Here is a 13,189-nt window from a genome sequence, read left to right on the forward strand (position 1 = left end):
AATTAAAATGCTTAGTATTTTAAAGACATATTGTCGTAAGATACAATAACCAGGAAGCACTAACAAAAATAGAATAAAAATTATTAGTAGCATTTATTATTTAAAATATTCAATTATGGAAGTAGAAAACTGTTACATTTTGTGCCTCTACTAGCTAATTACACATTTATAACTGCATATTCTAGAATTTTTTGCAGTCCTTAAATTATACTTTAAATAAATGAATCTTAAAATTTATGTGGAATCTTACTCCACATAAAGGAAAAGGTCACATTTTTAATCAATCTGATTAGAACATAATGTAAAATGAACTAGAATAAAGTGTATAACCATGTACCATGGAACTATGACTTTTAATGGAAAATGTAGTATGAAAGAAAAGATTTTGAAAGGAGATTCTTTATATAATTTTGCAGCTATTTTTGAAACTTTGAAAATAGAAAAAGAATAAAGAGAAAATGTAATTAAAAAAGACTTTTTCAGTTCATGGCTCTCGGCAACAAAGAAAGTTTTGTCATCTTTGCCTTAATTCTGAAATAAAACCCTTATGAAATGTGGCATAGGTTGTGTTAGTGATCAGAACCATTCGTGAACAGGATTCATCTTCTCAGAAAAATGCAGCCTTACTCAACATCTCTAGGAAGTGAGATTAAACACAGATTTCTAATGGCAGAAAAGCTACAAGCGTAGATGGCGCTAATAATCTGATGTCCTGACTCCTACTTGAGGAAAGCCAGTCTTTTAGTGAAAGGGTGTTGGTTCTGGTTTAGAAGCTGCTCCCGGCGGTGGGCGGGTGTGCCTAAAGGTGCCCTGCTCTGGCCTCCTGAGCTGGGGTCAGGCCCTCATTTCTCTGTCACTGCAGGGGTTAGGGGATGGTTTCGGGAAGGTAACGGTCATTTCCCTTCATTCTCCCAAGTCCTTAGAGGGACAGTGTTCCCAGGGCAGGGATGTAAGCCACAGTGGGCTTCTTGTCTGGCCCTCGGGGGCCAGGTTTCAGAGTCTGGCACTGGGATCCCAAGCCCGAGTTCCCTGCAGAACTCTGCACTCTCCTGTCTAGTATTCGACAGAGGTACCATGAGCATGGGTAACTGGATTTTGTGAAAAAATTTCATTCTTACTAATAACCTCCTTTATTCTTATCTGTCTTTGTGTGTCAGTCGCTCAGTCATGCCTGACTCTTTGTGATCCCATATTTCTCTTTAACGCATCCTTATGTTGGCAACATGTATATCCTGCTTTATCAGTGACCTTTGCATAAACTTTTTCACTGGTTTTACTCTCATTTGAGGCAGTTCATGATATGGCTGTTGTTTTGTTTTTTTTTTTTCCACAGCAGTGCTTCTCATTATTTCTCAGCATGAAAGATTTTAACCAAATCAGTCTGTTTGGATAATAGACTTGATTATCTGGTTTCATAACTATGTAAGTGTGTTTCTATCTTTTTTTTTAAACCTGTTTTTTTTTTTTTCCCTGAATTTCTTTTTAGTTTAGAAACTCTGTTTCTTCCTGTCTCTTTACTCTATTTCCATTCTGTCTTTCCCCAGCCGTCCTTTGACCATCTGGTAGCAGAGAAGAGAGGAGAAAGCCATGGTGTCCATTGCATGGCGTATGCTGGTACATTAAACTCCACAAGAGTCCAATTTATCATTTAAAAAAAATAAAACAGAATTGATTGAAGTTGCTTTGGTTTCTGATTTGCAGGTTGAAGTAGTGAAGAGTGCTAGTTTTTTTAATGTGACATCTAACATGTTTTGCAACTAGTAGAAAGGTTGAGTCAAAGTGTAGTGACTTTCATTCTTTCATTAGATCTGTTGCTTAAAGATACTTACCTCAAGCATTATTTTTCTCACAATGATTATGATGATGATGATAATAGTCACAGAAGTAGTATTACTCTTATGTAAGTTATATAAGCAAGTGCACCAGGAGGTATTCAGTGTAATGCCTAGCAGATATTCAGTCAATATTATTTAAAATTTAAGGTTATTTGACTTTTTTCTTTATGTAGACCAGAAGATATTTCAGAATGTGACAGGTTACTGCTGTTGAGAAATAAATTGAATTTTAAAAATGTAGAGACAAACCTTTTAGTTGAGGATCAAGGTAGGAAGATAAAATGTATACATTTTCTAAAAAGTAAAGGATTATCATGGGTTCGGGTTAAGGAAAGAAACTCCACTAATAAAATTTTTACTATCCTGTATCTGAAAATTTTAACCAATACAGAAAGACAAGGAAAAGACTTCTATGCTAGGAATAAGGAGATGAATGTGCCATTATTTGCTGATACCTGGATAACCTATGACAACCAGTAAAATAATTACTAGGACTGATAACATTTTGTCTCTTGACATGTGGAAGTACATGCAGTTGCACATGTTTAAAACTGAACAGGGTCAAAAGTGTTCTTCATTTGTTGCTCAGTTAAGCAAACAACACCATCATCTGCCTGCTTGCTTAAACCTGAGGGTCCCCTTCTTTCTCCATTAGTCTGCAGGTACACAGGTACGTGCTCTTATACCTACAACAGAGCTTTACTGAGGTCCTGCTGTGTTCCAGGCTTGGGGCTAGGTATACCCTGGTGAACAGAGTAACTGCCTCTAACAACTTGCTTTCTCATGAGGGGAGAGAGACTGATATCAAATTCATGGTATGTGAGGAGTACGGGCTTTAGAGGAGAAACAGGGCAGTGCTCTGTGATGGGGAACACCAGGTGGGAGCGGCGTGCTGGTCTGTCTGTGTAAGGAAGCAAACCTGTGCTGCTGGGGTTTAACAGGAGTCTTCCACTCTGTGTGCTGAAGCGACTGCAGCTGGTCAGACTTGGAAGTGGGGAGACTAGTTAGAAGGCAGTTGTGAGAAAGGATAGTGGCCGTGAGCAGTCACGGGGAGTGTAGTAGCCAGGCATCCAGTAAGCGGTGCTTATTTTAGTGAATGTTTTGGGTTAGAATGGACAGGATTCACTCTTGGACTTGATGTAGTTAGGGGTTAGTGAAAAGAAGGGTGACTTTAAGCCTTGTGACTTGAGCAGTCGCAATAAGAGCATTCCCATTTCTCACGGATTGCTACCACTCCCCTCTGTCTTGCCCGTCTACCATTACTGTGTGCCACTCTTTCAGTTCACCTTCAGTGGGCTGAGTTTTTTCTAAAATGCAGTTCTTTTGATGTCTCTCTCATACTTAAGACTTCAGTGGCTCCACGTTGCTCTAAGAATAAAAGCCAGAATTCTTGTCAGTCAGTTCAGTCGTTCAGTCATGTCCGACTCTTTGCGACCCCATGGACTGCAGCACGCCAGGCCTCCCTGTCCATCACCAACTCCCGGAGTTTACCCAAACTCATGTCCATTGAATCGGTGATGCCATCCAGCCATCTCATCCTCTCTCGTCCCCTTCTCCTCCTGCCCTCAATCTTTTCCAGCATCAGGGTGTTTTCAAATGAGTCAGCTCTTCGCATCAGGTGGCCAAAGCATTAAGAGTTTCAGCTTCAACATCAGTCCTTCCAATGAACACCCAGGACTGATCTTTAGGTTGGACTGGTTGGATCTCCTTGCAGTCCAAGGGACTCTCAAGAGTCTTCTCCAACACCACAGTTCAAAAGCATCAATTTTTCGGTGCTCAGCTTTCTTCACAGTCCAACTCTCACATCCATACATGACCACTGGAAGAACAGTAGCCTTGACTAGACAGACCTTTGTTGACAAAGTAATGCTTAAAAGGTCTCACATGTTCTGGTGCCATTTTTTCCACCCAATATTCTTTGTTCTTATTATCTTACTCGTTTCTGTGCCCTTGCAGAACCCGAAACACTGTCCTTCCGTAATCTGTGTCCTTCCTTCTCCCACCCCAAACATTTCTCACTTGCCCTACTCCTTTTCTCTTTCTAGCTTTTGCTTAGATATCATTCATTCCATAGAGAGTATCCCTTACAAATATGAGTTAATCTTCTTTAGTCTCCTGTGGTTCTTACCCAAACACTGTATATGTATCTATGTGTGTACTTTAATTGGATTGGTTCTTAAATTTTTTGAGGCCAAGACATGTCCATTTTGTCTAGCATATTCTTTTTTAGTTGGTACTTAATAGATACTTATTTGAATGAAAGAATAAATAAGTAAAGTGAATGACTATAAAACACACATGTGAAATCCAACAAAATTTCTCTATTCTACCAGTAACAAGTAACAAAGTACAGTGGGGAAACGCTGAGTTAATCAATGTGCCCAGAGACCTAGGAGTGTAGTACTTAGGGCACCTAACATTAACAGTGAATATGCGGGATGCCTATGCAGAATGCTGTGTTAAGTTGAAAAATTATAGACAGATGTCATGTTCATGATTAGGAGGTTTGGAACTTGTCAACATATCAAATTTCCCTGAATCTGTTCACGAATGCCTTACAGTTCAAATACAATTCAAATGGATTTTATTTTTAGAACTTTGGAATTGCTCTTAGGTTCGTGTGGAAAATAAATGAAAAAAGTGAAGAATGTTTTAAAAAAAAGAAAAATAATTTGAACAGCCAATTAGTAAGATATATCTTAAATCCTACAGTGCTGAAGGCGGAATGATAGTAGCCCAAGAGTAGTACATGGAACTGTGGAAGAGAATTAGACGTCCAGGAAAGCAAATATAGAATAAAAGTGTAACGTAAAATCACTTGAGAAAGATGGTTGATTATTCATAAAATGATAGAGATAATTAGTTAATAAACATTTTGAAAAATATAAAATTTGATCTCTATTTCACACTATGTACCCAAACATGTAATTATAATGCTTTTCTGATATACAGAAATTTTAATTATAATGTGCTATCTTATATATGAAGATTGTTTTTGAAGTTTTTTCAACATTAGTAGTTTATTTATACGTATCTAGCTAAACGATTTGCTCCGTTGTTTTCGAGATCCTAATTTTGTCTAGATGAATGACTTTTGTCAGAAATGCTGTCCATGTGTACAAAGGAGAGGCACGATGACAGGATCACTGTATTGGTCACAGCTGTTAACCTTGACTGTCATGTACTGTGCTGTAATCACAATCCATATATTGTTCATCAGGATGTATTTATTCTCTTATTTTTTAGCAAAGACAGAGAAGTTAAATGCATTTGCTGATTTTTAAAAGCTCAGATAAAGTAGGCTGAATATTAAAATTTGACTATTTTTCAAATATTTGGAAAACAGTTATAAACATTCTACTGTCCAGTTTTATATGAACTGTCTTTTTAAATAAATAAGGGGTATCAACCATGAAACAGCTGGGTGTTTGTTTAGCACTCTTAGAGCTAACTCCTTAACCTATCCCAAGTGTCAGCACCTTTATTTTTATGACCGTGTACTGTATATTGTTGAGACGGACTCACTGTGCTTATTCTGCACCTGATGGCTTTGGTTTCCATGGTGAACAAGAACTTTGTTTTTGTGTTTTCTGTTAGACTTTTAAATATTTACTCCTAGTTGTTTTTTTAGGGAAAGAGCTCCCAGACCCTATATGAAATAGTTTGGGTCTTGGGATATCTACTATTCTATTATTTTTGTAACTGATTGATGCTATTTATGTCTTTTTTAAGATTATTTTATGACAAAGTTTATATCTTCTCTTTTGACAGTTGAGTGCCTAACATGGATCTATCCTTGGTTTTACAGAGAAAAGAGAAGAGGAAGATTTTGAAGAGAAGAAAGCTATTAAGAAACGAATTAAAGAACTTAAATTTCTAGATTCTAAAACTGCCCAGAACCTTTGTAAGTATCAGATGTCAATATAATTAAATGAGCAAAACACACCACTGAACACACTGGTTCCTTTAAATTATGACATTTTCTTTTTGACTGTTTTCTCATTTTATGTTAATTTTGTTATTATCACTTATAATAGATTCAAAGATAACTTTCCTTTCCTTTAACTCATAATTCCTGGAGGAATTATGAGTTAAATTCTTCAAAAGATTAATGCATATTAGAAAATAAAGCTAGGAAAGGGATTTATAATAAAACTATATTTCCCATTATTGAAAATAGACCTACCCTTTAAAATCTTTCTTTTAAGTATAACAATAAAGAATTATGGAATTTAGGTGATGACACCATATTTTAAAAAATTTGGTAGTGGATTATTTCTTCTGTACCTCTGAATCTCTATTATTTGTGATACTTTATCAGACACAAAGGAGTTTGGAATATTAATGGGAATAAGGATGGTGAGTAAAATGATTTCTCTTATCCCATCTGAGCAGTTCAAAGTCTTTCCTCAAAAGTACTGCCTGGAAATATTTTAGCTTTAATTACTGTTACAGGAGCTAAATACTTACTATTGAATTGTCTTCCTGGCTGAATTACTGTGGAAGAGGGCAAATGGGTTTGCTTCTGACTTGTTTCAGCTGCATCTTAAATGCATCAAAGACAGTTCTGTTTGAAACTGAGATAATATGATCTGGATATATTACTTTCTGATGCTACAAGATGGATAAAATGTGGAGAATCTAGAGGCATGAAGAGCTAATGTAGTCTGCCGTTCAATTATTGCAAGCCTCAAGTGAGCTTTTCGCAAACACTTGGCCAAAACAGTCCTTGGCGAGAGGATGAGCCTCCTTGCTATTGAGGCAGGAGGGAGGGAGTTAGAGCAGTGTCTGGAGAAGGCGGGGTTGACACTCCTTTGTGAAAGCTCTGGAACCCTTTTCTTACCCTGCTCACTTTTGGGTACTCCTGACGGGATGTAAGCTTGACAAGATCCCTATGGATAGTGTGCAGAAATTAGTGTTCTGACCAAAACAGCGTTTCTGTTCCTGGGCCCCCGTTGATTGTGCATAGCTGCCCCTTTGCTGTGGAGCCCTGTGGCTTGGTTGGGCCCAGGAAGGTGCCAGCAGGGATGCGGTGTGGAGGCCTTACCTGCAGCTCCAGGGCTCTCTGCCTGCACTGAGCATCGTCCTCCCAACGTGAGAACTGTAAGGCAGGGAGCCTATCTTCCTGGTGTCTGCTGAACATGTGGTCTGAAGTAGAAAGGTTTTGGGGCCGGGAGGTTAGATGAGTGAAATTTTGGTATTTGTTATTTCAGGAAACTTCCTTCTTAAAGGGAGGGAAAAGCATTAGTAACTTAAATAATGTGAAAAAGATCTATACTCTGATTTGAAGAGTGATTTTTGTCTTGAAAAATGTTATTTGCCTCCATTACAAATTGTCTTGTTCGGGGTCCTAAAGAAATATTATCTTGAATATGATTCTTTTTAGGTGGGTTAACCATGGTTCAGTTCAGTTCAGTTCAGTCGCTCAGTCGTGTCCGACTCTTTGTGACCCCAGGAATTGCAGCACGCCAGGCTTCCCTGTCTGTCACAAACTCCCAGAGTTTACTCAAACTCATGCCCATCGAGTCAGTGATGCCATCCAGCCATCTCATCCTCTGTCATCCCCTTCTTCTCCTGCCTCCAATCCCTCCCAGCATCAGGGTCTTTTACAATGGGTCAACTTTTCGCATGAGGTGGCCAAAAGTATTGAAGTTTCAGCTTCAGCATCAGTCCTTCCAATGAACACCCAGGACTTATCTCCTTTAGGATGGACTGATTGGATCTCCTTGCAGTCCAAGGGACTCTCAAGAGTCTTCTCCAACACCACAGTTCAAAAGCATCAATTCTTCGGTGCTCAGCTTTCTTCACGTGGTAAGATCGCCTAAATAGCCATCTCAAAGTTGAATGATTGGTCTGCGGAGCAGTGTTCTTTAGTATTAGTTATGTATTAGAGGGAAAATCAGTAGACCATTCAGGTATGACTTAAATCCTTTATGACTATACAGTGGATGTGAGAAATAGATTTAAGGAACTACATCTGATAGACAGAGAGCCTGATGAACTATGGACGGACGTTCGTTACATTGTACAGGAGACAGGGAGAAAGACCATCCCCAAGAAAAAGAAAAGCAAAATGGTATCTGAGGAGGCCTTACAAATAGCTGTGAAAAGAAGAGAAGTGAAAAGCAAAGGAGAAAAGGAAAGATATTCCCATCTGAATGCAGAGTTCCAAAGAATAGCAAGGAGAGATGGGAAAGCCTTCTCTGTGATCAATGCAAAGAAACAGAGGAAAACAATAGGATGGGAAAGACTAGAGATCTCTTCAAGAAAATTAGAGATACCAAGGGAACATGATAAATATGGGCTCAATAAAGGACAGAAATGGTATGGACCTAACAGAAGCAGAAGATATTAAGAGGCAGCAAGAATACTCAGAAGAACTGTGAAGATCATCACAACCCAGATAATCACGATGGTGTGATCACTCACCTAGAGCCAGACATTCTGGAATGTGAAGTCAGGTGGACCTTAGAAAGCCTCACTATGAACAAAGCTAGTGGAGGCGATGAAATTCCAGTTGAGCTATTTCAAATCCTGAAAGATGATGCTGTGAAAGTGCTGCAGTCAACATGCCAGCAAATTTGGAAAACTCAGCAGTGGCCACAGGACTGGAAAAGGTCAGTTTTCATTCCACTCTCAAAGAAAGGCAATGCCAAAGAATGCTCAAACTACCGCACAATTGCACTCATCTCACATGCTAGTCAAGTAATGCTCAAAATTCTCCAAGCCAGGCTTCAGCAATACGTGAACTGTGAACTTCCAGATGTTCAAGCTGGTTTTAGAAATGGCAGAGGAACCAGAGGTCAAATTTCCAACATCCGCTGGATCATCGAAAAAGCAAGAGAGTTCCAGAAAAACATCTATTTCTGCTTTATTGACTATGCCAAAGCCTTTGACTGTGTGGATCACAATAAACTGTGGAAAATTCTGAAAGAGATGGGAATACCAGACCACCTGACCTGCCTCTTGAGAAATCTGTATGCAGGTCAGGAAGCAACAGTTAGAACTGGACATGAAACAACAGACTGGTTCCAAATAGGAAAAGGAGTACATCAAGCCTATATATTGTCACCCTGCTTATTTAACGTATGTATATGTATGCTTATTTAACGTATCATGAGAAGCACCGGGCTGGAAGAAGCAGAAGCTGGAATCAAGATTGCCAGGAGAAATATCAATAACCTCAGATATGCAGATGACACCACCCTTATGGCAGAAAGTGAAGAGGAACTAAAGAGCCTCTTGATGAAAGTGAAAGAGGAGAGTGAAAAAGTTGGCTTAAAGCTCAACATTCAGAAAATTAAGATCATGGCATCCGGCCCCATCACTTCATGGCAAATAGATCGGGAAACAGTGGAAACTGGCTGACTTTATTTTTTTTTTGGCTCCAGCATCACTGCAGATGGTGATTGCAGTCATGAAATTAAAAGATGCTTGCTCCTTGGAAGGAAAGTTATAACCAACCTAGACATCATATTAAAAAGCAGAGACATTACTTTGTCAAGAAAGGTCCTTCTAGTCAAGGCTATGGTTTTTCCAGTGGCCATGTATGGACATGAGAGTTGGACTATAAAGAAAGCTGAGCACCAAAGAATTGATACCTTTGAACTGTGGTGTTGGAGAAGACTCTTCAGAGTCCCTTGGGCTACAAGGACATCAATCAGTCCATCCTAAAGGAGATCAGTCCTGGGTGTTCATTGGAGGGACTGCCGCTGAAGCTGAAACCCCCGTACTTTGGTCACCTCATGCGAAGAGTTGACTCATTGTAAAAGACCCTGATGCTGGGAGGGATTGGGGGCAGGAGGAGAAGGGGACGACAGAGGATGAGATGGCTGGATGGCATCACCAGCTCAATGGACATGGTTTGGGTAAACTCCGGGAGTTGGTGATGGACAGGGAGGCGTGGCATGCTGCGGTTCATGGGGTTGCAAGAGTTGGACACGACTGAGAGACTGAACTGAACTGATGCATTACACACGTGTACTAAACTGGATTTCAGGTTTAAGTGTAATAATTGATGTGCTGGTTCAGGATGTGCCTGTTAGCCTTTACTGCAGTCTCTCCATGTTGGTAGGTGTTTTGACATGTAGGTTGTTGGTAGCATGGCATTTGAGTGACTTGAAAAAGATTGTTGGTTTTGAAAATGGCTGTTTAAAGAAAACAAAATAAAGACAGATACTGTTGGGATTGCTGTAGCTGAGCATATGAATCCATTCATTTAATCATTAGACACATTTTAAAGTATAACATCAAAAGGTCAGAATTTATACCAGGTCATCATATTATGATGTAATCCATCTTGGATCATTCTTACCCTCTCTGAGTGTAGCAAGTGTTATTATTTAAGCTTTAAGAGGCTTTAGCAGCCCTAATCTTTACTGTTATTATAATCTGATTCACAGTTGGTTTTTGTCTATGAAATTCAGTCTTCTGAGATACTGAATTCTGAGAAGAGTCATGTGATAGTGACAAGATTGTATCTTATCACTTAAAAGCCTAAGGTACTTTCTCTTTAATATCTCTTAACTGAAACATTTCACAGAGTTTTGAGAAAGGCTCTAAAATCTAATGGGTTGTATGTGTTAGTCGCTCAGTTATGTCTGATTCTTTGGGACCCCATGGACTGCAGTCTGCCAGGCTCCTCTGTCCATGGAATTCTCCAGGCAGGAATACTGTAGTGGGTATATTTTGAGTTTGTGAAGTTTGTCCGAGTCTGGGTTCAGGGTAAAAGAATTCTAGCCATTCTAGGATGAAGAGATGGCTTTGAAGTTTTACAAGGTTCCTATGCTTTACTAGATTTTTTGGAGTGGATATTAGAGTTATAAAGGGGGGAAATCTGGAACCTAGAATTTAACATAAAGGCTTAAATATTTATATGTTCCCTTTCAGAAAACAGGTGTGACTGGCTCTAATATCTGCACATTCTACACTCCTTTACTGCACTCAAAACTTCTGACTGGGATCAATACAATCACATTTTGAGGGATAAGATGCATGTTAGTAAAAACATTCAGTTTACTGTGTCTTTTGGAGGCTTTAAATAAGCATCTTATATTATTCTCAATAACTTTTAAATTCAGTGTTTTAAAGATCTGTGCTTCTCTTTTGATTTGATGTTATGCATTAGTCCATTTTCAACTCTTTGTAATTTACTTGCCCTTTAGTTCAGTTCAGTCACTCAGTCGTGTCCGACTCTTTGTGACCCTATGAGCCACAGCACGCCAGGCCTCCCTGTCCATCACCAGCTCCTGGAGTCCACCCAAACCCATGTCCATTCTACATACTTGCCCTTAGTTATGGCACATGTTTTCCCAAAAGCTTATTCATAACCAAAAACCCCCACATTTCAGTCTTTATAAATATATGTCATTTTAATTATGGAATAATACCTGAAAGTAGTGGATGAATTACAAATATAGAAGAAAGTTAAGAAATAAGTTATATCTATCTGCAAAGTTGATTTTTCTATTCAAATTTAACTTTTCTTTCATATATTATTGTTAAACATGTATTATTAGTTATAAATAGCATGTGTAACTAATGTTGCATATGTTTATATGATTAGATAACTGTGTAAGTGAGATCATAGAGGTGTTTCATCTGCAAAGTTAGGGGCTTCCCAAGGCTGCCCTCACTACTGAAACCAGTGGTAAGTTTAGGGGTCCCCAGGACCACTCTTAAGGTTGATAATTTGTTTGAGGGACTCGTAGAATTGACTGACAGCTATTTTACTCATGGTTATTACAGCAGAATGATACAGACTATAATCAGCAAAGGGAAGAGGCCCGTGCAGCAGAGTCCAGGAGAGTCGTAAGCCTGGCATTGCAGTTGTCATCTCCCAGTGGTGACAAGGGCAGCCCTGGCCTCTCCCAGCAGTGATGGGGACACTTCTTACAGGTTATTTCCAGCAGAGACCCAAGCTTTGCTATTTAGTTTGCACTGGGTCTTGGTATAGCTGATCTCCCATATGTTTGACCTTAGTTTCCAGACCCTCCACAGTTCAGGCTAATACGCTGTGGCCCAATGCTCCTGGTAAACAAAGACACTCTTATTATGTAGGACATTGCAAGGGCTTACAGAGTACCTCATACGACCCAGACTTCACTTGGGTAAACTTAATCCTTTATCACACAGTAAGAATCTGCCTGCAGGAGATCTGCGTTCGATCCCTGGGTTGGGAAGATCCCCTGGAGAAGGGAATGGCAACCCACTCCAGTGTTCTGGCCTGGAGAGTTCCATGGATGGAGGGACAATGGTGGGCTATAGTTTATGAGGTTGCAAAGGGTTGGACATGACTGAACTACTAACACTTTCATTACTACTGTGGCTGCTTTGGGGCTGCAATAGTAGAGTTGAGTAGTTGTGACAGATTGTATAGGCTCATAAAACCTAAAATATTTACCAATGTGGCCATTTATAGAAAAAGTTTGTTAACCTCTACTTTGAGTATAGCGCTTCCCTGGAATGGTAAAGAATTTGCTTGCTAATACAGGAGACAGGGGTTTGATCCCTGGGTTGGGAAGATCCCCTGGAGAAGGAAATGGCAACCCAGTCTTGCCTGGGAAATCTCATGGGCATAGGAGCCTGGCAGGCTGTAGTCTATCAGACGTGACCTAGCAACTAAACAACAACAGCTACTCTAAGTATATGCCGGTTCTGCATTTGTACCATTTTTCTCTTCCAGTATCAGAGTGTTTGAGTGTTCCCATTCTACCACCTCTCTAATGCTTGGAGTTTTACAAGAAGCTAGTGTAGCTTTAAACAAAGAAAAAATACTGTGTTTAGGACTTGTTTAGCTTCCTTGCTCTGATGATTTGTCTCTCTCTAAAATTTTGGAAAGTGACATTTTCTCTTTAAATATGCTTTTTCCCTGGTGTGTGTGTGTGAGTTCCTTTCAGAACTCCAGGAAGACATTTTTAGTTGTTTAGTATTTTTCCATCTCTTTGTCTTTGTGGTTTGGAGAGCATCTCTGCTTATGTTACCTGTTTTCTCTTTATCTGATGTCTAATCCATATGAATTTTCTACTTCCGTAGCTAGATATGCATATTTTCATTTTTAAAGATTTTGTCTCCTTCACATATCTGTCTCTTTATAACACGGTTCTTTTGTTTCCTGGTCAGTGTTTCAGACTCGGGTTTCACTTCTTTAAGTGATTTTTTCATTTTCTCCAGGTTGTTTTTTATTTCCTTTCTTTTGGGATAGCTCAGAAAAGGATTTAAAGATTAAAATAAAAATAACTTTGAAGAAATATTTCAAAGTTCTGTCTCCACTTTGCCATGTCACCTGAAATAAAAAACTATGATTTCTTTCTCCCTCAATTATTATGTTATGCTTCCATGTAATTCTTTCCTTT

At 39.1% G+C, this 13,189-nt stretch overlaps 1 protein-coding gene across 6 annotated transcripts in view; it reads left to right on the top strand.

Moving 5' to 3' along the window:
- The window catches only part of DIAPH3 (diaphanous related formin 3), a 530,827-nt gene that overhangs the window by 235,067 nt on the left and 282,571 nt on the right, over positions 1 to 13,189 (top strand). For all 6 annotated transcript variants that reach the window (XM_043892388.1, XM_043892390.1, XM_043892386.1 and 3 more), the window contains one exon: positions 5,644 to 5,739. In XM_043892388.1, coding sequence (XP_043748323.1) covers positions 5,644 to 5,739 — 96 coding nt within the window. The remainder of the gene's footprint in view (positions 1 to 5,643; positions 5,740 to 13,189) is intronic.

This window comes from Cervus elaphus, chromosome 30 (assembly GCF_910594005.1).
Source record: "Cervus elaphus chromosome 30, mCerEla1.1, whole genome shotgun sequence".
NCBI classification, from domain to species: Eukaryota; Metazoa; Chordata; class Mammalia; order Artiodactyla; family Cervidae; genus Cervus; species Cervus elaphus.